Here is a 22005-nt window from a genome sequence, read left to right as displayed (position 1 = left end):
GCACTCTCCAGCTTCAAAAATCTGGCCTTGGTAGATAATTGCTACACCATCAAGAGAGATAGCAGCTTCTGAGCTCTCTTTTACAGCTACTTGGCCAGGGAAACTGTCCTGTTCCCCCAGTGGCAGTTTCTGTACTCTAGTGGTGCAACCAGCTGGAGTGCCCCATCTTGTAGTTCTTCAATTCATGTAAACTCACTGGTCCCTGGGCAACAAAACTTTTGTTTTCCTCTTCAAACCCCAACTTTCTGGCAACAGGTCCCCAGGAACTCATTGGGAAGTCACAGAAGAGGCCTGTCTAGATGCATAAAAGGAAGCAAAGAGGCAAAATCTGATTAAACCTGACAGGAATTTTCTTCTCAGATATCTCTATACACAAAAGCCAGCAGTATCTTAAAGACTCAGTGATTTTGGGTGCCTCCAGATTGGGACTTGCAACTTCAACTACCCCTGGGGTTGGTTTTAAACGCAGCCTTGCACTCTTAGCAGCAGGATTACAGATGCTCTGTGCTGTCAGTCAGACCTACAGATAGATGTTCTGCACCTACAAAATCAGACCACAAGCCTTCTGGCTCAGGCACCCTAAAATCGTGGGCTACTTCTGCACAAGATTACCTTAGCTCAGCTCAGTTTCTTCACCTGTAAAACCGGACAGATGATGTTTAATTGCCTAGCTCAAAGGCATTTTGTGGAGATCACTTAGCTAGCCTATAGAGTGCTCTGCTTGTATCTGGCTCAACCAGTGTTCTGGCGTAGCACTGCCCTTCCTCTCCATGCTCAGTAGGAGCACTGTTGCTTTAAAAAGGAAGCTTGTCCAAGCTCTCCTCCTCCACTGGATCTAAGATGGATGCTCCTGCTGCAGCACAGCCTGTAAGCAGACTTTGCCCATCCTGCTTTTTTTGTTTTTCCTGGAAGCTTGCTCCAGACAAGTCAGCTGCAGTGCAGACTGAGCAGAAGCAGGAGGGCAGTTCTCCCCAGGTAAGCTAACACCACCACAAAGCTGCTCATTCCTGCACCTGGACGGGGTAGCAACAAGGATGCTGCCATCCTGAGAATTATGGTACTCTCCGTCCATGTCTCTAGCTGACTCACAACAGCCCTCAGCCAGGCAAGAGTCAAGCAGCCCTGGGCCCCTGCTCCCTTACACTTCTTCCTGGCTGACTGGCATTGATTTAGTTACCAGGAGGACTGGGAGCCTCCTGTTCCCAGCTAATCTTGTGCACATTCCTTTCAATTAGTATCATCTCTGTGGAGGCACTCCTGAATGACATGGGAGCTGTCTGTGGCACAACAGTCCTGAGGCTGTGCTGGTGCCCACCAGCAGACTTTTCACCCCATGGTGAGGAGATGGTCTTCAGTCACTGGAGAGAGCTGAGGGATTAGCTCAGAAGGGTTCTTCAGGCTCTCATAGGCCTGCAGTCACTGAGAGCAGTTAAGCTGTGCTGGCTCCTGTTCCTTAGAGATGCATTGATTTTGCAGTAAGCTTCTCTTTGAGGCATTAAAAATGTCATCTTTAGAGGACTGAAAGCTGGTCACTCCGATAACTCTACAAAATTTAGCTTTATTTCATCTTATTATTCCCATGAACGCTGTGGAGGAGACATTCCCACCGTACAGTGTTCCTTTTCAAAGGTCTTTGCTCTCCCCACCCGCTGGTGGAGTGTTGGAGGTAAGAGATGTTCCTGACAGACGTGGAGCTGGAGGGAATGTGTTTTTCCTTAATGGCTTTGATTTACAGGACTGTTTCTCCTCAGCCAACAGTAACAGACCCTGCTAGTACTCCCACAGCCCTGGTGACAGAGAGTGCTTGTGCAGGGCCAACAAGGTGGAAACACCCTGCCCCGACTTTTCAAGCGTTTTAGAAAGAGAAAACTGTTGCACAGGGCCCATGGTCAGAGCCCACTGGGAGGGAGCAGAATAGGACCATTGTAATCAGCTCTGTGCTTCTCCCTGAGCAAGCTGCAGTGGAGGATCGAGCAAGGGCTGCAAGCATTGAGGGAGTGCCTGTGCCAGGAGAATGCCCACTTGAGAAGCTCCCATGAATGAGAGGATTGATAGGATTCCCAGGTAACCCAGGATTAAATTCTTCTCTCCTCCACCTGTTTTTTGTGATCCACAAGGCTTTGTAGTCTTGATTTTGAAGCCATGATGATGGGAGTCAGCCCATGGAAGCAGAGGGAAGCTGTGATACAATATTAAAAACACGAAAGCAACACCCTCCCAGCTTTCCCTGGGTAACCTCTTCCTGCTGTGAAAAACTGATCAGCCTACAGAGCAACACACCCAGGAAAAGCTGAGTAGAGGGGGGGGGGGAAAGGTAATTTTCTTCAGCGGTCCCTTGCCATGATTAGTGGCTCAGCTGGCTGGAATCTCTGTGAGGTTTGGAGTCAAGAGCAGCCCTCTCTTCATAGAGGAAACACGTGAACATTGAGGCTTTTCCCTTCTTGGCGATGGTTGTTTTCCAGATATGGGATGGGAACTGCAATCTCTGTTCCCCAAATTACACTCTGAGGGTCACCTAAGGGGATCTTGGGTGCCTGCTGTGTCCAGAGGAAACATCCATGGCCCATCCTGAGCGTGCTGGGGTTAGAAAATCCACAAAACAGCCCGAGCAGATGTCATGCAGCTGTTTCTGCTACAGACTTGTTGGAAAACCTGCTGCAGAACTTGTCTGTGACCACGACCACATCTCTCAGCTTTCCACTGAAATCGCAGTGAATAATGTTTAGAGCTTGGGGTTTTCTTGGTGGTTTTTTTGGGTTGTTTTGTTGAATGAGAATTTCATAGTTGAAAAGCCTTTAAATTTTAAAATCTGGGAGAATAGTGCCATTTGCTAGAAATGAACACTGCATTTCCTGCTGAGAAAATATGAGGAAGATCAGTGACAATCTTCCTGACAGCTGAGAACTTCAGGAAAACACTCGCTTTTCTCAGGAACTGGGGAAATGGATACATTCACATACAGAAGAGTGTCAAAACAGAAATCCCAAACCACCAAAACACCTGGCTAATCAGGACTTCCTTTGCCAGATATCACATATATTTTCTGACAAAAAATATCCTCACAGAGGAAATGAAAGATGTGCTTCTGTTTCTAGCACAAGTGATGCCCACCTGGCTTCATCTCTGACAAGAAATGTGTGTCTGGTTACTACCCAGTCAGGGTGCTTGCCCTCTGACCACGGTAGGTCCTAATCACAGCGCCGTGGAGCAGGTGCTGTGGGACCTGCCGACACAGGATTAAGCTTTATGCCTGGTCCATTTTTTAAATTATTTTGGGTTTGTCTCCCTGAAAGTAAAGCTTTGTTTGATGACATTTTGCTGTCAAGATACCAGACTTTCTTGCAAAAAGCTGGGAGTGTGAAAATTTCCTTGTTCTAAAGCAGCAAAAAGCCTGACCTCCTTGTGATTGTCATACATCACTGCTTTCATTTGTGCTTCTGCTTTCACCGGGTACTTTTGGTTTAGGCTTATCATTCCTCTCTAAAGAGCACCATATGACATGAATTGAATGCTGCTTTCTGGTGGTTCCTCTCTGGACCTGCCATCAGCAGCCTGACCCTCTCAGTACTGGAGCTGGTGGTATAAGCACTGGCTTTCCAGCAAAAGCAAATTGTGGGAACCACATCTGGAAATTCGTGCCAGGCCCCTGTGAATCAGTCTCAGGGAATGCTTTCTCATTTGTTTTTTTGGTTTATGATTTCTTCTGTCTCCTAACTTTTATTGAGGTTGTAACAGCATTTCACACAGGACTCTTTTAAGAACTAGACTCTTCATTTTCCTTCAGTCCTCATTTGTTTCAGTCGATAGTCCCTTTTGGCTTTGCACACATATGGGTCATTAATGCTTACCAGAATTCAAACTCCACATGATGCAAAGACAATGAGGTCTAGGCAGAGTATGTATCTTCTCAGTGAGCACAGACATTCATTTAATTTATTGAAAATGGACTTTCTCTTTGAAAATCTTTTGGGGGCTGTAGCGCTCTGTGCCCCGGTTGGCTAAATCCCAGGAAAAAATTGCTTCCAAGTAATTTCATTGAAGCCCATATGCTGAGCACTCTGGAATTTGTCAGAGGAATAGCACTTGTAAAGTTCAACATAAATGAATGGCCTGAAAGCAGTAGCCTGAAATACAAATGTGAAGTGTTGCATGTAGGGAGGAATATCCAACTCACAAATACCAAATTTGTATTGATTAGACCTGCAGCAGAGAAAATGGAGTTGGGCAGAAATGAATCCCAGAGTGAGTCTCAGTGAAAGATGTAAGGCTGTTGCAAAGCTAATAAAAACACTGGGGCTGTATTTAGAGATTTACTGTGAGTGAGAGTTGGTAGGAATTACTCTGCTGGGCAATGTCACAGTTTGGATGCACATTTTGAGAGAGATGGAGAGATTCTAGAGGAAAAGACTGAAGACAGAGGATCTTACAGTGTTTGCTCTATGGTGAAGCTTGAAAGCATTAAGTAGAATGACCAAACTGATGTTATAACGATGACTGGGATCTATCTACTGGGTTCTAACTGCTCATTATGGAAGAGAGACCAGTTGAAAAGGATACAGTACTGGTTTATAAAAGCAGGAGTGACGGGGTGGGAATGAATAGGAGTTCACTGTTCCTTTTTCACTTCCGTTCCAACATTTTGAGGTTGCTGTTAAAGATATCAGGAAGAAGATTCAAAATAATGAGAGGTGTTGTCCTAGAAGAAATGGAAAGCTTGTAGAACTCTTCACCAAGAGATGTTATGGAAGTAGAAGTTTACCTATATTCAAGGGCAGACGTGAAAATTACTGAAAAATTACTACCAATTATTGTGCTTCCTGCTGGGGGAGTCCCGCTGGTGCACAGCAGGCAGTACGTGCCTGCAGAGCTGCTGTGTAGGGCTGCGGCCAGACCTATGCCTCCATTAAATGCATGCAGTAAATATGTGTGCGGTGCAATAACTTAAGTGCATATTGACATAACTAAGCTAGCTAATTTAGTGCTAGCAACAGCACAGAAACACAACACTTAGTGTAGGTTGACCGTTCTTCTGCCCCAGCAGTCTGAATAAACACTGAAGCTCTTAGTCCTTGGTGAGCTCTGGCATGTTTTGGCTAAACTGGTCGCTTCAGACTCATTGAGGTGCATGTCTATTACACTATAATCACTTGAAGAAATCAGAGGTTCTGCATAATGACATTAAAGTGGGGCATATATACTCTGAATGTGCTGTGTGCATGTTTTCACTCTGTGTTGGCAGCACTAGGCCTTTATTTCTGTTCATTTGTCAGAAAATCTTAACAATTCTAACACATGATATAAATAGGAATCTTCAGAAAAGCAGAGCTCTTTTGTAGCTGTTGAGGGTTGGCAGCAGACTGCTTCATTTTTCTTTCAAGAGGATATTTAACTTGAGTGATTTTTCTCCCTTTTCTACTTTTTCTTTTAAATTTATACCTGGCTGCAGAAGTTACTTAAACAAAAACAAACCTGGATGATATGCACTTGATGACTCTGTAAATTATTTAACAGATCAGGCTTATTGTCAGAAATTATTCATAGAGTTTTCCACCAGTTAAAGATGTAGAACTGTGCTGGTAATGTGGCATTATAAAATGTGTATACACTTATGAACATGAGTATTTTGAGTGAGAGTATTCCCATTAACTTAAAAACCATCGTTTGTATGGCTGTGTACCTAGAGACACGGGCATTTAGTTGGAAAGCATTATCTCCATCTTCAGGTGCAGAGATTGAGCCATATCATTCTTTCCAAGCTGCCTACTGCATCTGAATTCTTGAGGAATAGTTGTTCTTCCAGAGCATCTGAACTGTCCTCTGCCTATCTACCTGCCTCCATGCTGTTATCTCAAGGTGTTTGAGGAGAGCTTTCTATCTCCATGAGCTGTCCATTCCCTCTTCAGCTCTAGGAAAAGTAAAGCAGCTCTCCATTAGCAGGGTCTGCTGTTGGCAGGAATCGACTGGCAACTCATTCCTATCTGTATATAGAGATGTGGGGAAGACAAGCCAGCTGCCCCAAGCCACCATGTGAGAGGCTGCTGCTCACGACAGTGGAAGAGGTGAGTCCCAGCCATCGCAATAGCATCGCACAGAAGAAGCAAACTTCACAGAATCTCAGAATATTAAGGGCTGGAAGGGACCTCAAAGGATTGTCTAGTCCAACCCCACCTAAAGTAGGGCACACAGGAACTCCTCCAGGGGGGTCCTTCAGAGAAGAGGACTCCATAGCCTCTCTGGGCAGCCTGTTCCAGTGTTCTGTCACCCTCACAGTGAAAAGATTTTTCCTTGAGCTTACCTGTAACCTCCTAACTTAACTCTACATGAAAGTCCCAGGGCCGCACTCTCTCACCTCCCCCCTAGTGGCCCTACTTATGTCCTTGTTATGGCAAGGCTCATCCACATCTACTCTTAGTCCTTGGGCTTTGGACACACACAAAAAATGCTCCTTCTCCCCATTTGTAAGAGCAAGAGTGAAAATTTAATCCCATGTTACCTCTTAGCATAATTTCAAACATAGTTTTGTATGAGGTGTGAAGAGACCACAAAATAGTAGATCCTCCATCAGTCTTAGCTGTTTTTGAGTGTCTCATAGGGCCTTTCTTGGATGGGCTTCAGTGATGTGCTCTCACAAACCAGAAGACTAATCATATCCCAGGTTACATAAAAAGAAGCACGGTTAACAGGTTGAGGAAGGTGATTCTGCAGCTGTGCTCTACTATCCTGAGACCCCAGTGTTCATCTCTAGGGCCCCAAACATATGCAATGCATGTTGGAACAAGTCCAGATGAGGGCCACAAAGCTGATCAGAAGGATGGAACACCTCTCCTATGAAGACAGGCTGAGAGAGCTGGGATTGTTCAGCATAGAGAAGAGAAAGCTCCAGGGTGTGGTGGGTTGAAATTTCCCCCCAACCAAAACTGACACTCAGGGACACCTTAGTGTGACCTTTCAGTGCTTAAAGGGGGCCTATAAGAAGTTCTATACAGAGAGAGTGATTGCACATTGGAATGGGCTGCCTGGGGAGGTGGTGGAGTCGCCATCATTGGAGGTTTTCAGGAGGAGACTTGATGGGGTGCTTGGTGCCATGGGTTAGTTGTTTGGGTGGGGTTGGATTGGTTGATGGGTTGGACGCGGTGATCTTGAAGGTCTCTTCCAACCTGGTTTATTCTATGTATTCTATGTAACAGGTTTCCCAGAGAGGTTGTGGGCACCCTGGAAGTGTTCATCAATGGGTTTTGAGCGACCTAATGGAGTGAAAGGTGTCCCTGTCCACAGTGTAGAGGTTGGAACTAGGCTGCAATTTACCTTAAGGTCCCCTCCAACACAAACCATTCTAAGGTTCTATGTTTCTATGAACATATGACACAGTTGTGTGAAGTAATTTCTGGCTCAATGGGAGATCTTTCAAGTTTGACTAAGTCAAACACTAGGAGAAAGCTAACCATGTGTGTAGCTTGGCCAAGGGTCTATCTTCTGGTATCTAATAAATGTGGTAAGGAATTAGAAGAATTTTTAATGGTATAACAATGGAACAAATATTTGGGCAGTGGAACTAGGCCAGGGAAAATCTGTAGTATAGTACCGAAACTTAATCAAGTTCCTCAACAGAAACAGCAAAGAATAGTAGATCTGTAAGTTAAAAGGAAGTAAATAAATAAATACATTCCTAGTGTAGCCAATGGCAAGTATCTAAAGATTATTTGTGACTCTCCTGGTCTTTACTTTTATTTTTACCTATCTTTGTCTTCTTGATTCTCCCATGATATGCCAGATGCAGGAGGACACATATGCACATTCATGCAGTGTCATGCAAACGTACCTATCACACTTCTGGAAAGGCAGCTCAGTTGTTCCAGGTTAATTCATCTGTTTCCACTTAATGGTGCACTGTGAAAGGCAGGCATCATCAAAGGAGGCTGGGTGAAGGCAGCTGCCAGAAAGACTGGTAAAAGAAGAGACAATTTACCAGCTCAATGACCAAATGCAAGTGCTAAGTGGAGCAGCAGTTGTTCCACAGTAAAGTTGTTCTTGTGCCTCCCATATCCAACAGGTGAAGGAAGAAATAACTTTTCAAAGAGTAAGCTCAGACAGTGGGAGCTGCCTTTTGTTCACTGATGGGAACATTTCTTTTACTTCAGGTTTCTGAAAAGAAATGCCTTTTCTGGGAGCGTCTCTTTGCTAATACTTCATTGTGGCAGCGTGGTGGTTGTGAGCAATATGTTGGCTCAGTGCAGGCAAGTCCAGTGGAAGGTGAAGGGCTCACAAAGCTCAGCAGATCTGTGGGCTCTCTTTTTTTGTACACTAGCAAGCACAAAGTAGGTTTTGTTCATCCCATCAGACAGAGAAAAAGATGTGGACACAGATTTTCCAAGATCCCCCCTGCTCCTGCACTATGACTACGACTGAGATGCCTTTCATGGCAATTAGCAGTTTGCTTCTCTGTTGATGAGTGCTACTCGAAGCAAATAAAGGTAGAGGAGGATCTCTGAGATAACGTTTTCACATGGCAATATTCTACATGTGATAGTCCCCTAATTAAAATTAATGCCTTGGCCATTTTTGGTACAAGTTGCTAGTACTCCAATCTGACATTGGAATGACTCTTTCTTTTCTTATCTTTTCCCAAATGACTGTCTGTCAGGTAACTGGTTTTTGCTTGAAAGCAACAATTACTTTAAGTGTGAAGAGATATATTTTGTGCCTTGAACAACACTCAGGTGATTAGTGTTTGGTACACCTTAACACTGAAATGAAATCACAGATGAAACATGTTCTGGCTGGAAATCTGCAATGGTGTCAGGGACCAGGGGAGAAATGGGAATTTCAATGAACAGCTATGTCCTCCCTTTTGAGAGCAGGAGCCAGCCGAATACAGAGAGATCCAAAAGATGCAAGAGGATGACTGATTTTCCTTCCCTCCTTTAAATCTGAATTTGGAATTAAATGCAGGTGATCTTAATAAGGCCTGTGAATATTAATTGGAAATCACTTTTGTGTGATGATTGTGTCTGTTTTTAAATCAGGACATGGTGTTTAAATTAGTGAAAATTGCAGATGCAACGTATTCTTACATTAGAAATGCTAATGATTAGGACAGATTGAGAGCGTTCCTGATCACCTAAATGTCTAGGATAGGTGAATATTAGAACTGCTAAAACAGTTAAATAGCAGAGTTTTCTGGCATTTTGTAGTAGTGTCTCCTAAAAATATTGCCATGCCACCCCCATCCCAAATTAACACTTCTAGGGCCAATGATGTAGTGTGCTTACACCTTAAGGTAGCACTGTGATTCATGTTTTAATGATAGTGGCTGCTGGCTGTAACTATGGAATGTATTGTCATGGAAACTACACTTTTCTATATTTACACCAGTGTTGGTTATGCGAGAGACAGTGCTTGAAAGAAAATCTGTATAATATATAGCTTAATAATGAGACAGGCAAGCTAGGAATAAACAGATCAAAGATTCAGCAATGCTACAGCTGCTGTTTGTCACCCTGGTATGGTTCTAAACAGGCTCAGTGACTGCTCCAGATGATAACCAGCACAGTAGTGCTGCTGCGATGTCACTTTGGACTAACAGGTCAGACAGACTTAGATTATTGATAGCAGATTGATTGGTATCTGTGTGGTGAACTGCCATGACATGTAATACTCATGTCCAAGCTGTTAGGAGAAAAAACATGAGCTAAGCAAACTGGGGACAATGGGTTCCAAGAGCCTGCTCTTTGCAGGGGATAAATCTTCAGAAATGGAACTAGGCTGTTACTCTAGCTGTGTAGCGCTTCTATCTGTCACCTCAGTCTAGAAACCACTGTCATTTTCCTGAGCTTGGGCTCTTGAGGGCTCTGAGTTAAAAAATACAGAATGAGAAACAATAATCAGAAAATATTATACCAAGTGGAAATTAGAATAAAAAGAGAATAAAAACAAAGTCATTGTATGGTGAAAAAGAAATAATAGGATCAAAGTTGCTTAAAAAAATGGTTGGTTTATGTTTCTGAACTTTGCAAAGCGAGAGTACGCTCTCCTGAACAAATTTTACTTGAAATGTAGCTATATACATACATGCAGCCCATAAACACTTCAGTACATTTGTGCAAGTAGTCAAATCTTACCGGAGGAGCTCTCCTACCCTGAGGTCTGCAGTGGCAGATCTTTTTAACAATTCTGTACCACGCACCCTCTGCACTGCTTGACCTGGCTGCACACACAGACCTCCATTCCACAGTTTCTACATTCTGTTGTATAACAATTTTTTAGTCCAGGTTTAGCACAGAAAATTGTTTCAGTTGTGCCTTAAGAACTCACTTGCAATTGCCAGGGAGACAAGCTGCTCTCATTTCTTTAGCAGGAGTTTCTAATTTGATGGGCAGAGCTTAGCGAGTGGCAAAAAAGCAGGGTCAAATCACTGTGAAACCACTGCCGGGTTTACCTTGCTATCAGCTGTGAAATCACTGAAGACATCGCTGTGCTTTCCATGCCCTAGCCTTTTCATCTTGTATTTGTGTGTCTGCCATGACCGAACCTAAAACTGGAGCATACATTCATCCTACTTCTGATATAAATAATCCTCTTATAAAGCACAGCTAGCGGTTTGCTCATCCCCATGCTTTATTATGCATTTTCAGTTGGTGTTGCTTTAACTGAAGGAGCAGCGACAGCTGTAACTGAATCCAAACCAGCGTTATGCTCCCAAAGTTCTTTAATTACTGCATTTCTGGAATACAGCAAGTGATTTCCAGGTTATAGGATAAGAGTGCGAGCTGGAGTCAATAGTGACACCGCCTCAAAAGCAGAGTTTAGAGGGTTACGCTTTAAGCTTCGTGCTGGTGCATTCTCCGGGTAACTTCGTACCTTTATCCAGTGTCTCCTGCAATCCTTCAACCTGTCTATTTGTAAATTCGTGCCTGGAGAAAGCTCCCATGTGGCAAGCCAGGATTGGATAAATGTTACTTGTATTTCTCTGATTGCAAACTCCCAGCATCTGGGATTTTCAGCTTTGAGTACAGTTTGTTGCATGCTGAGATTCATCTTTTTGGGGAAAGCAAAGGTCATCTCTTCTCCGGAGTTGCGACTGATTTGATTCTTTTTCTCGGGGAGGCGCTGGGAAGGGAATCCTTACTGGAATGCATATTGATAAAGGCTGAGGATTCTGGCTTCTTAGATAAGTAATTTTTTCTCTCTTCTCTCCCCACAATGACTATGTATTGCAGCAACTCACTGGCTTTTTACCAAATCAGGAGCTGCAGTATTTTTCTTCCGATGGAATAATTTCAGCCCACTTCAGCTAGCATGACAATCTTATGTGATTGTTATGAGTAGGCGTTTACATCCTTTTACATGCTAATACTGCCACACCTGCTAGTCCCCCTCATTTCCATTTCTCTCTTTTTTCCCTATTTTTTTTTCCTTCCCCCCCCCACCCCCACCATGATGTAAAAACTAATTTCCCAGAGGAAGGGAAATCCTGAGATTCATGATCAATGCTGCATCGTTGATTCATCAACAAAGAAGGGGATGGCTGAATGGGACACAGGTAGAGATTCAAGCAGGCTGCTTCCGACCAGCAAGAGAAAAGCTAGCTGTTGAGCAGCATATGTTGCCACTCCATGTGCTGTATTAGCTACTTGTTTTCAGCCTTCAGTAGGCTGCCACTACTGCAGCACTAAAGGAATGTGCCCTATTGTTAAAAATCCTGACTGCTTTACACCAATGATTTGCCACTGCAAAGTTGCATGCACCAACAACACTTTATCGTTGATGTTTGGATGCAAGGTAGGATGTGGTTAATGTATTTAAATGCATGCTTGTTAACTCCTTTGAATATCTGTGCTGTTAAATTTGATGTCTGGCTAGAGATTTCAGTGCAAATTGTGATATGTTGGCTATAAATTAGAGCTTGCAGAAGAGATGCTTTAAATATTAGGAAAAAAATAAATCAGAAGTAAAGCTTTCTCATTCCCCAGGGTTGCACGAGTAGAGATTTACATAGGAGAATATAATGGATTATGAAGCTTTTCTTCTTGAGTTGATTGTATACTTATCTAACAGTGCTAAGACTACTAAACCCCTACTCTGCCGTTTGCCCAGCTTTATTGATTTTGATGTGTGTGCTGTTATTGCAAAAACACAAAGCAGAAAGAATGGATATTTTTTTTTCCATTTATATTGCTGACATGGCTTTTAACCAGAAGTGCAGTACTAGAGGATACAGCCCTGCACTTCTCAGTAACAAATGAAGTAAGCTCCTGAAAACATTTGCAAGTCTACAGGAATATTTTTAACTGAGTGTTTTCTTCTAGGGACTGGACAGTCATTGAGTCCCTCATTTAAATTTAAATCAAAAGGTGGCGCAGTCAGCCAGAGAAGTTTCTTTTCTGGCTGTGTAATGCGAGCCCACCCCAATTTTTTGAACAGAGGTGTTGGATTGGACTATATTTTTTTCCCCCATATAGGTCCTGACTTAACATTAAACAATGCTGTTTGTTATTTTACTGGAATAATTCTAAAGTGATGGCATGTTTAAAGCACTTATTACATTGAGTAAACAAGTTTGGTTCATGGATCACTGGACAATTATGACGACTTCACAGGGGGGTTGCAAATGTTGTCCCATTCCTTTTCCTTGCTGTCCTTATGGATGATGTTAAAACTATTCCTCTATGTGTAAACAGAATAGGAAATGAACAGTTATATAAGGAATCACAGTGACAGTAGGGCTTGGCTTGGCTTGGTTTGGCTTGGTTTGGTTTGGTCGTGGGTTTGGGTTTTTTTTTAAATTATCTGTGTATGGTTTTTTAATCTTCAAAAATGGCTAAACCACAACAATCGAATTCTAGTTGTACAGCCCTCAAACTAAGGAGCACAGTACAGTTTTCTGAGTTCCTGTGTGACAGACCAACCTAAATAAAAGGAAGTAACTTTGTGAAATAGGTTATAGATGACCCAGTGCTCCCCAAACGTAGCTCAGCTAGAGGTTAATGACAGACCTGCTGCTTCACACAGTAGTCTTAAACCAGCTTTCAGTTAAACATTTACAAATTGTCTACCTTCCTCTCATCCTCACACTATGGCCTGCCTACATCTCTAGCTACTTGAGACTTCCCTGAACCAAAGTTTCTTGTTTCTTCACGTCCGTTTTAAACAGGCAAAATTATGTTCCGCTAGCGAAAGAGTTATAATTGAATTGCTGTGTCACGATGCCACTGGTGATATAAATAGCACCAAGACTTTAGCAGTTTTAAAGCATTGGTTTTCAACCTGCATCTTTTTTCATAGGAGCAATTAATATTTCTTTTTATGCTTTACCTTTAAAAACTTAAGCCATCTTGTTTTCATGTTTGAAATTCCAATTAGGGATGGTGAATTGTTAGTCGTGGGAAATTAAATGCAAGCCACCCTTGCACAGGGGTAGGCCAGGGGCCTAGGGACTAGTATCCAATTTGTATTCCTGCCTGTACGCATGACTTTCAAAGGAGAGTCTTTGATGCACTTAAGGTCTTTCATGATTTCCAGATCCTGTTACGGAGAAACAAAAGAATAAAAATAATACATTTCAAAGTTGTTTTTTTCTTTCCAGTACTTCAGGCTCATTAAGTTATCACAGTCAATGTTTTATCTTCTCATGGTAGTGTATGAGCTGCTTCTCAAATGAAAAGTGGATGTGTGGGATAGTGATCGTTTCCAGAAAGATGAGAAGGAGTACAAGCGAACCCAGTTATCTTGGGCTGGTTCAACACATGTCAGATTAGTACCCTTTGATACCACTCTCAAGCATCCATGGGACATTCTCTCCACTTGCAGTGTAGCACCTCACTTCAAATGCCTCTTGCTCATCTCTCTCTGCTCCACAGCGCACATCTAAATACGTGACTTGAAGCTTTGGGCACCTAGGGACATAGTTCTAGATTTAAGGGTAGAGATCCATTGTTAATAAGTGAAGAAGTCTGAACAAGAAATAAAGATATATCTTTTAAGGAGCTCATTAAGTTATCTGGCATAATATCATGGATCTAACTGTGCTCATAATATTATGACTTCCACAATCGCGTGGTTCTTGAACTCACAGAGGAGAATAATATACTGGAGTGACACTTCGAATCCTGGGTGAGAGGGGAGAAAAGAAGTTCTCAGAATAGAAGAAGAGTTTTGAAATATAGATAGTGGTATAGACAACAAATGCAAGGCTAAATATCCCCAAATTCAGCCAAATACCTCCAGGTAATAATCAGGTCAGGTTATTAACTAGCTCTTTCCAAAAGGGCAGTCAAGTTACAGGAATGCAATATTGCTCTTTTTTATCTTTTTTGCTTTTATCTTTTTTGCTTTTAATTTTGTGCCACATGCAGTCTTCTTTTCCTATGGGTGCAGAAGTGAGTGAGAGAAATGCACCACATCAGAACCATCACACCCATTTTTACCTGCTCCCAATGCAATAATTTTACGTTCTGCTCACTCCTAACAGGTGGTGCCAGGGAGTAAATCTTTGGGGGGGGCGGGGAGGGAGTAGAGGGGGGGAGGGGCAGGAAGAGGGTGTGCATGTCTTACTACACCATATGCTGCAAAGAAGACAGTGGAGGAGTCAACTGCGCCTGCAGGAAGCTTTCCTTTTCAGATATTTCCTGGACTTTCATATCTGACCTTTTCCTGGGCTTTACCTTCAATCATGTCTAGTTTTATGATCATTGACCTTGAAATTGCAGAGAATTCAGAGCAATTTAATTTAAAAGGCAGGGTAGTGTCTACCTGAAATGCCACTATGGCAACCTACTTTAACATATTTAAACAATTCTCCCATTTCTGGTAGAGAAGTGCTTTTGAAATATGGCTCTCATGCGCCAGGATGTGTTTTTATGTTCTAGGCTGTACCTTTAAATCTTTCCACAGATCTTGAACAGAAAGTGGTAAAATCTAAATCAATCACTATTGGGTGTAAGAAGAAAAATAATGAAAACTCTAAACAACCCCACTGGAAGGATAACAGACTTAAGCCAGTTGTACAAAACAATCTCTCTGTCTTCTTCACTCTGGGAGATACTAACTTTGTGTTTCTCCTGCTTTACTGACCTTGACTGCATTGCTTTTGTTGTAACTGGTATTAACAACTACTCTGCTCTTTCTCTTGTCCCTTTTGTGTCCAAGGGGAGTAAGGAGGGGAGCGAGGTGGTGGAGAAGTTGGTGTTTGGCCAGGAGGGGTCTTGTGCTGTTTATCAATCGTAAATACCTGTAAATATTTGTAAATCCTGTATATTTTGTACATATTCATTGCATCTCATTGTGGATTGTAGTTTTGCTTGTAAATACAGCTTCATTTGCTTCCAGATGGGCTAGTCTGGCAAATGTAGTATTGGGGGAAATTTTCAACCCACCAGTTTTGCAGGTCTGTCTTATTCATAATCTTGCAGGGTTGGGACATGAATGTGTATCCCCTGAGTCCTAGAGTTGCTCCACAGCTACTGGGCAGATTTGTGTCTGTGGATTAAAGGATATCTTATGTGTAAGATAGAGCTGCATTTGCAGATCTCCATTGAGAGAAGTGCCAAGGCACATACATGATTCTCCCTGAAGATGATAAGACTTAAGTTCAAGTTTAAATGTCAGTATGTGCTTACTCATTCTGCTGAATTTGGCCCTGTGATAGTTCATTCAGTATTGCAGATGAGTTATCTCCCAACTCTTAATATCCTGTTCATTTCGCTCTTATAAGGAGTGCCAGGGAGGGATTTCAGATTGACTGAGATGTCTCTTGAATTACATTGCAGGCACTCACATGGAAGTGTTTTTCTGTCTTATCTCCTTTACCTCTATGTATTGAATGTAAATATTGAGGAAATTCCATTGAAAGATGAGTGACTCCTCTGTTTGTTGACCTTGACCAGGTATTTTGATAAATCCTACTTTCCTTCTGATTTAGGTTTATTTTTATATCTGTCCCAGCATAAATCAAATGTGGGGTTTTATTTTATTTTTAAGGAATAGATATACCTCCCTCTCTTCCCTGTCTCCTTTCTTTCCTCCCAGCACATTTATCACAACCAGTTTTCTGGCACAATAGTTGATTTTGGTTTTTTTGTCCCTACTATTTCTCCTGTTTTTTTAGCAGGACTAGCCAGATAGTGACCTGTTCCTCTGTCCAAGGTGAGCATGAAAGTAAAGCCACTTGTTTCTTCAGCTGACAAAACTCTGATTTGTTTTGCAGAACAGCTGCAATACAGAAGTTTTAGTACTAAAACAAGTAGTAGGGGGCATTACTGAACGTCTTGATACTCCTGTTTATTACTTTTGTCACAATCTAGAAAACTACTAGTTCTCTGTACTAGCATTGTTAGGCTCTTGAACAGTCAGCTCTGGTATGTTGCTTAGTTATTAATCAAGAATACTCTCTATATTGTCATAGTCTAGACATGACTCTTGTAAGAAACAGCAATTTGAGATGACAGACAGGAAAATTCTGCTCCAAACTAGGCATGATACACAGACAATCATGCTCAAAGCTTTGCATGCTTTAGCTTCTTGGTGCATCTCCATGAACTCAAGTGGGATTTTACATTTCATGGGACAGTGTGAGGTGGTTTCTGGATGCAACTAGAAAGAATATCCATTTGAATTCTACAAGAGCTATTGAAATAAATCACCCAGGCCTGCCCATATGTCCTGCCCTGTTTAGGAGGCTTGTAGTGTGCGAACGGAAGGGCTTTCTGATGAGACTGAGCAGAAGGATGGAGTCCAGGAACAAACCAAGTCATGTGCAAAATCCTGCAGATATTCAATTAAACCACAAAGCAGATTAACACTCTTTAAAATTAAACAACAAAACATGTGTGTGATGTTGCAGCTGAGTGCTTGGCAGCTCTTCTTTCTGAGGATCCATACCTGTTCCTTGCTCATGTGGGCATAACCTCTGACTCCACTGACACGTTTCAGTTACAGTATTTTAGAGGCCAGAACTGGAGACATTGAAATGTACAACACAGCATTCATGGTCATTCTGACTTCCCTGATCCATCTATAGAGACTGATATGTTGTACAGGGTTCCAGAACTCTCTGAAAGAGTTTACTGCTGATTCACAAACAATCATCAAAGTAAGTCAACTGGAACATTACTACCACTCACTATGCATAGTATTTGGCAGTGGCACTGAGAAGCCTGCTTCCACATATTATTCTTGTTAAGCCACTGTGGTGTTAAAATAACAGTGCTCAGCAATAGAAGCAGCTGCAGAAGAGATGCAGGATTGCCACTGGCAGGAGGCTCTGAGTAAGACCAGTTGTGTCACGGAGGATTTGTGCATTACTGTACAGTGCGCAAGGCAGGGAGAGTTTTCGTCTCTGCCATGGCGTCTGTGCAGGATAGACATGGGGTGTAAGCCCAAGCAAATTCAACTGGCCATATCTTCTTTTCCTGTTAGGTATTGCCTAACCCCTTACATGTTAGAACGCTTGGCTGAATAACAAGTACATGCCCTCCCCAGCAGTTCCCATCCATCACTGTGTGTGGGAAAAGATAACTAGGCATTGTACTGGAAGGCCACCAGACTAAACTTTTCTGAGGGCAAAATACAAAGTCATAGGGCTGTGGGACTCTGCCAGGAGCTCCTACCAGTGTTGAAAAGTTAATAAAATGGATCCTGCTCTTCAGAACTTCTTGTTCCAGACTATGGAGGAGCATTGCACTGGATAAATACTCTGGTATACTGTGACTTCATCAGTGTTCCTGAGTTTATCTTGAACTCAGTGTGAGTGCTGTAGAAATCAGTATTACAGGAGACATAAAGATGGTAGAAGCCTAACAGGAAGTAGGATACAGCAGCAGGAAGATGCAGGTGGGGTAAGTGGAGGAGAGAAATGAGGAAGGACAATGAAAAGACAACATCTCAGGGGTGGAGTGGGAAGGCAGTGGCCTTGGCAAGGGTCCTGAAGAGGCAAGCAGAAGAGAAAGTAATGCTGGGGAGGTCTGGCCGGCTTGAAAGTGAAGAAAAAAATTGTTTGATCATGAATTGCCTCAATCACACAGGAGCTAAGTCACTGATTAAAGAATGCAAACAAGAGTTTCCATTTCAGTCTTACCTGATGTGAGCTCATCTGCTAGCTGTCACTCACTGGCACTGGCCAAGGGCTGGGCGGGTGGTGCCCACGCGCTTTCAGGATCAGATGCTGCAAGTACATCAGTCTGTGTGAGCATGCTGGGTCTCACTCCTTGCCACTGCCCTGCCCACCAGCTCCCTGCACACTGCACAGAGGGGTGGCTGGCACCAGGCTCCCTGCGAAACCACTCCATAATAAATGTGCAGACAGCTTAAATTAAGAAAACAATACTAAAAGTGGCTCTTAAAACAAATTTGGTGGTGGTGGTTGTTGAAGTACATACACTGATAGAAACTTTGCTTGTTGGTGAAATCTTCAACCCCTGCATTATTTTCAATCATTTTGTCAGGCCTTTGACACAGTCCCCCACAGCACCCTGCTCACCAACTTGGAGAGGTATGGATGTGATGGGTGGACTGCTCAGTGGATAAGGAATTGGCTGGATGGTCGCATCCAGAGGGTGGTGCTCAATGGCTTGAACTCCAGATGGAGAGCAGTGACAGTGGTGTCCCTCAGGGGTCCCTAATGCAACCTGAGCTGTTTTTTTATCAGTGACATAGACAGTGAGGTTGAATGCATCATCAGCAAGAATGCAGATGACACCAAGCTGTTGTTTATACACCAGAAGGACAGGATGTCATCCAGAGGGACCTGGACAAGCTGGGGAGGTGGTGCCCAGGTGAACCTCATGAAGTTCAATAAGAGCAAGTGCAGGGTTCTGCACCTGGGCCAGAACAATCCTCACTATCAACACAGACTAGTGGTTAAGGAGTTAGAAAGGGGCCCTGGGAAAAGGATTTGGGGATGCTGATGGATGAGAAGCTGGACATGAGCAGACAGTGTGAGCTTGCAGCCCAGAAGGCAAATCACATCCAGGGCTGCATCCAAAGCAACACTGCCAGCAGAGCCAGAGAGGTGATTCTGCCACTGTGCTCTGCTCCAGTGAGACCTCACCTGGAGTACTGCATCCGGCTCTGGAGCCCTCAGTGTAGGAAGAACCTGGACCTGATGGAGAAGGTCCAGAGGAGGGCCATGAAAATGATCAGGGAGTTGGAGCACCTCTGCTACGAGCACAGGGTGAGGTGTTCAGCCTGGAGAAGAGGAGGCTCTGAAGAGCCCTAATACCAGCCTTCCAGTACCTGAAGGGGACCTACAAGAAGGATGGAAAGAGACTTTACTAAGGCCTCTGGTGATAGGACAAGGGGCAATGGCTTCAAAACAGAGAAGAACAGATTTAGATAGGATGTTAGGAACGGGTTCTTTACTATGAGGATGGTGGAACACTGGAACAGGTTGCCCAGGGAGGTGGTTGGGGCCCCTTGCCTGGAGATATTCAAAGTGGGGCTCAACAGGGCTCTGGGTAGCTGGATCTAGTTGAGGATGTCCCTGCTAACTGCAGAGAGAGTTGGACTAGTTGAGCCTCAGAGGTCCCTTCCAGCACAGACCATTCTATGATTCAGTGACTCTGTTTCTAGCCAATATCAGGGGCTCGACACTGGACTGGATGGCCCATGGTACTTGTGTATGCTTCTGTCATCACAAGAATATTTACTGGTAGCACAGCAATACAGTCTGATTTCCATCAATCTAAAATTCCCCTGAATCTAAAGGATGCTGTGAATACCCTCTCCATTATACCTTTGAACATATAACCATGGTGGGACATGGGCTTTTTTTCCCAGCTAGTAGTAAAATAGAGTTGATTGTGCTTCACAGGCAATAAAGTGTACCTATGGAAAAAGCAGGGAAAGAGGCACACAGCTGAAACTTACAGATTATTTTGAAAGGGAAGTTCAGAGTTTGCTCAAACACCTAACATTTTAAATATACCTTTGATTTAAAAGATCTGTAATAATTATATAAAATGAGGTACTTTCAAATAGAAATGTATAAATAGTAGAATGACTTGATGCACAGTTACATGAGCTGCTTGATTTTACAAACTAATTATTGACTGAGGGGGCTATATATAGACATTCATCTTAACTGTAAAAGATGACAGAAAAGAGAATGGTGTTAAAGAAGTGTTATATAAATATATTTAAGTGATAATAGCAATAAAACTGAAAACCATCACTGAACAGTTCTGGTCTTTGAAAAGTGGCTTTTATGTTTCCAGTGTAGCTGTCAGAAATATTCTCATTATTAAAAAATAGGTGTTTATTGCATTCAGCTTTAAGCATTTTGGATCCCATTAATAACCATTAAAGACAGGATTTTTCAAGAGAGCCTACTTGCAGGTAGCACTGAATGCACTGAAGACTTGAATGGGCAGAAAGATTACCGGTGGGATTCCTGTGTAAGGAAAGATAGCACAGAATGATATGACGAGGTGTTAAGGAAGTTTGAGCTACTCTTTTGAGTCACTTGGCTATGGAGTGTCTTGAGAGCATAGTTATGAATCTGTAAGGCAAGTATGTCCCCCTTCACCCAGCTTCAATGTAGAACTGCACCCATTAGCTCAAACAATCCCCACCACCATGCCCGTGTGCAGAAAGCAGGCTTTCTGGGAAAATGTCTGACTCTCTGTGAAGCAAACTTCTTGGTTTCAGTTTTCCCTCAAGCTGATATTTCAGAAACCTTGATTCCAAGAATTCTGATGCCCAGGGAGGTGGCTGAGGCCCTATCCCTGGAGATATTCAAGGTCAGGCTCTACAGGGCTCTGGGTGACCTGATCTAGTGGAGGATGTCCCTGCTCACTGCAGGGGGGGTTGGACTGGATGACCTTTAGAGATCCCTTCCAACCTGGGAGATTCTATGATTCTATGATCATTTTTAGGAGATTTCCTTTAGGGGATGGTCACAGCTGTTGAGTGCAATTAAGGCAGAATATGCTAAACAGGAGTTTTCAGAAAGATGTGAGCTGGTATCACCACTGAAGTCCACACAATGAATCACCTGGAGGCTCTGCAGCAATAGCAAGTGTGGTACACAGCCTATGTCATCATGGCAGTTGTCTGCAGAAGATAATGTTTCCCCTATGGAAACAGACCTGTAACTACAGACCTTGGACCAGCTGCAAATTCGTTTAGGATATACCTATATCACCAAGTTAAAAAAGGGCTAATGAGTAACCTCAAGTACCCAAGTCCTAATAGTCCATATTGCAACACGGTGAGTTCTGTTCTTTGGCTGCACTCTGGGGCGCTTCCCAGCACATTCAAGACAGTTTGTAGGCATGGGTTGAAGGATTGTTCACTCTTTCCAAGAGGGAGATTACTTGCAGTCTACAGACATTTCTCTTGGCTATATGTTCAAACACCTCCCACCTCTGCCCATTGCCTTTACACCATATCTGAAAGCCTTCAACACATCTCCACAGTTTCATTTAATAGAAATGACACTTTAGTCTCAACATGGACTCTCTTAACAACTTGGCCTGGGATGCAAGGATCAGGCTAAAATCCAGAAGCCTTTAGCATAGTATATGTGGTATAAGGGGCTCTATCATGACACAAGTAGGGCAGAAACTGTGAAATCTCTGTCAGACTTAGTTCTTCTGGACCTTACCACACTACACTTCTGAACTGTCACACTACCTGGAATATTCTTGGGCATACTGTGTTAGAGATCTAAGCCCACATCTGAAAGAAATTTACCTGGGGCTCAGCAAAAGGCAAGATACCTTTTGTTCAGCACATAGGGGACTCCACCATCAAGAGGAGAGTAAGAGGGGTTTAAATTCAGTGATTTAAAAGATTACATACTTATAAGGTGATTTAAGTTAGTAATGCATGCTCGTCTGCCACCATGTAAGGGCTGGCTCATAGCTTTCAGTGACCACCTGTTAACATTGGTAGAGTATGTTAGTCCTGGCACTCATCCTGTTTCCGAGAGGCATTGTCAGCTGGCAGTGAGATGCCCTGGAATTCTTATCTATCCTAGGGATACCCCAGTCTGTACTAAACAAGGCTCCA

The 22005-nt window shown here is 43.0% G+C and overlaps 1 protein-coding gene across 2 annotated transcripts in view; it reads left to right on the top strand.

Annotated features, from left to right (window-relative positions):
- Window positions 1–22005, top strand: part of DLG2 (discs large MAGUK scaffold protein 2) — a 1098948-nt gene that overhangs the window by 395947 nt on the left and 680996 nt on the right. The window contains exon 1 of one of the 2 annotated variants that reach the window (XM_054164550.1): window positions 11434–11778. The exons of the other annotated variant lie outside the window; for it this stretch is intronic. Coding sequence (XP_054020525.1) covers window positions 11677–11778 — 102 coding nt within the window. The 5' untranslated portion in view covers window positions 11434–11676. Of the gene's footprint in view, window positions 1–11433; window positions 11779–22005 lie in introns of those variants that run through there. 2 annotated transcript variants of the gene reach the window in all.

The sequence above is a fragment of the Dryobates pubescens genome, chromosome 10, assembly GCF_014839835.1.
Source record: "Dryobates pubescens isolate bDryPub1 chromosome 10, bDryPub1.pri, whole genome shotgun sequence".
Lineage (NCBI taxonomy): Eukaryota > Metazoa > Chordata > Aves > Piciformes > Picidae > Dryobates > Dryobates pubescens.
This window is presented reverse-complemented; position numbering and strand designations above follow the sequence as displayed.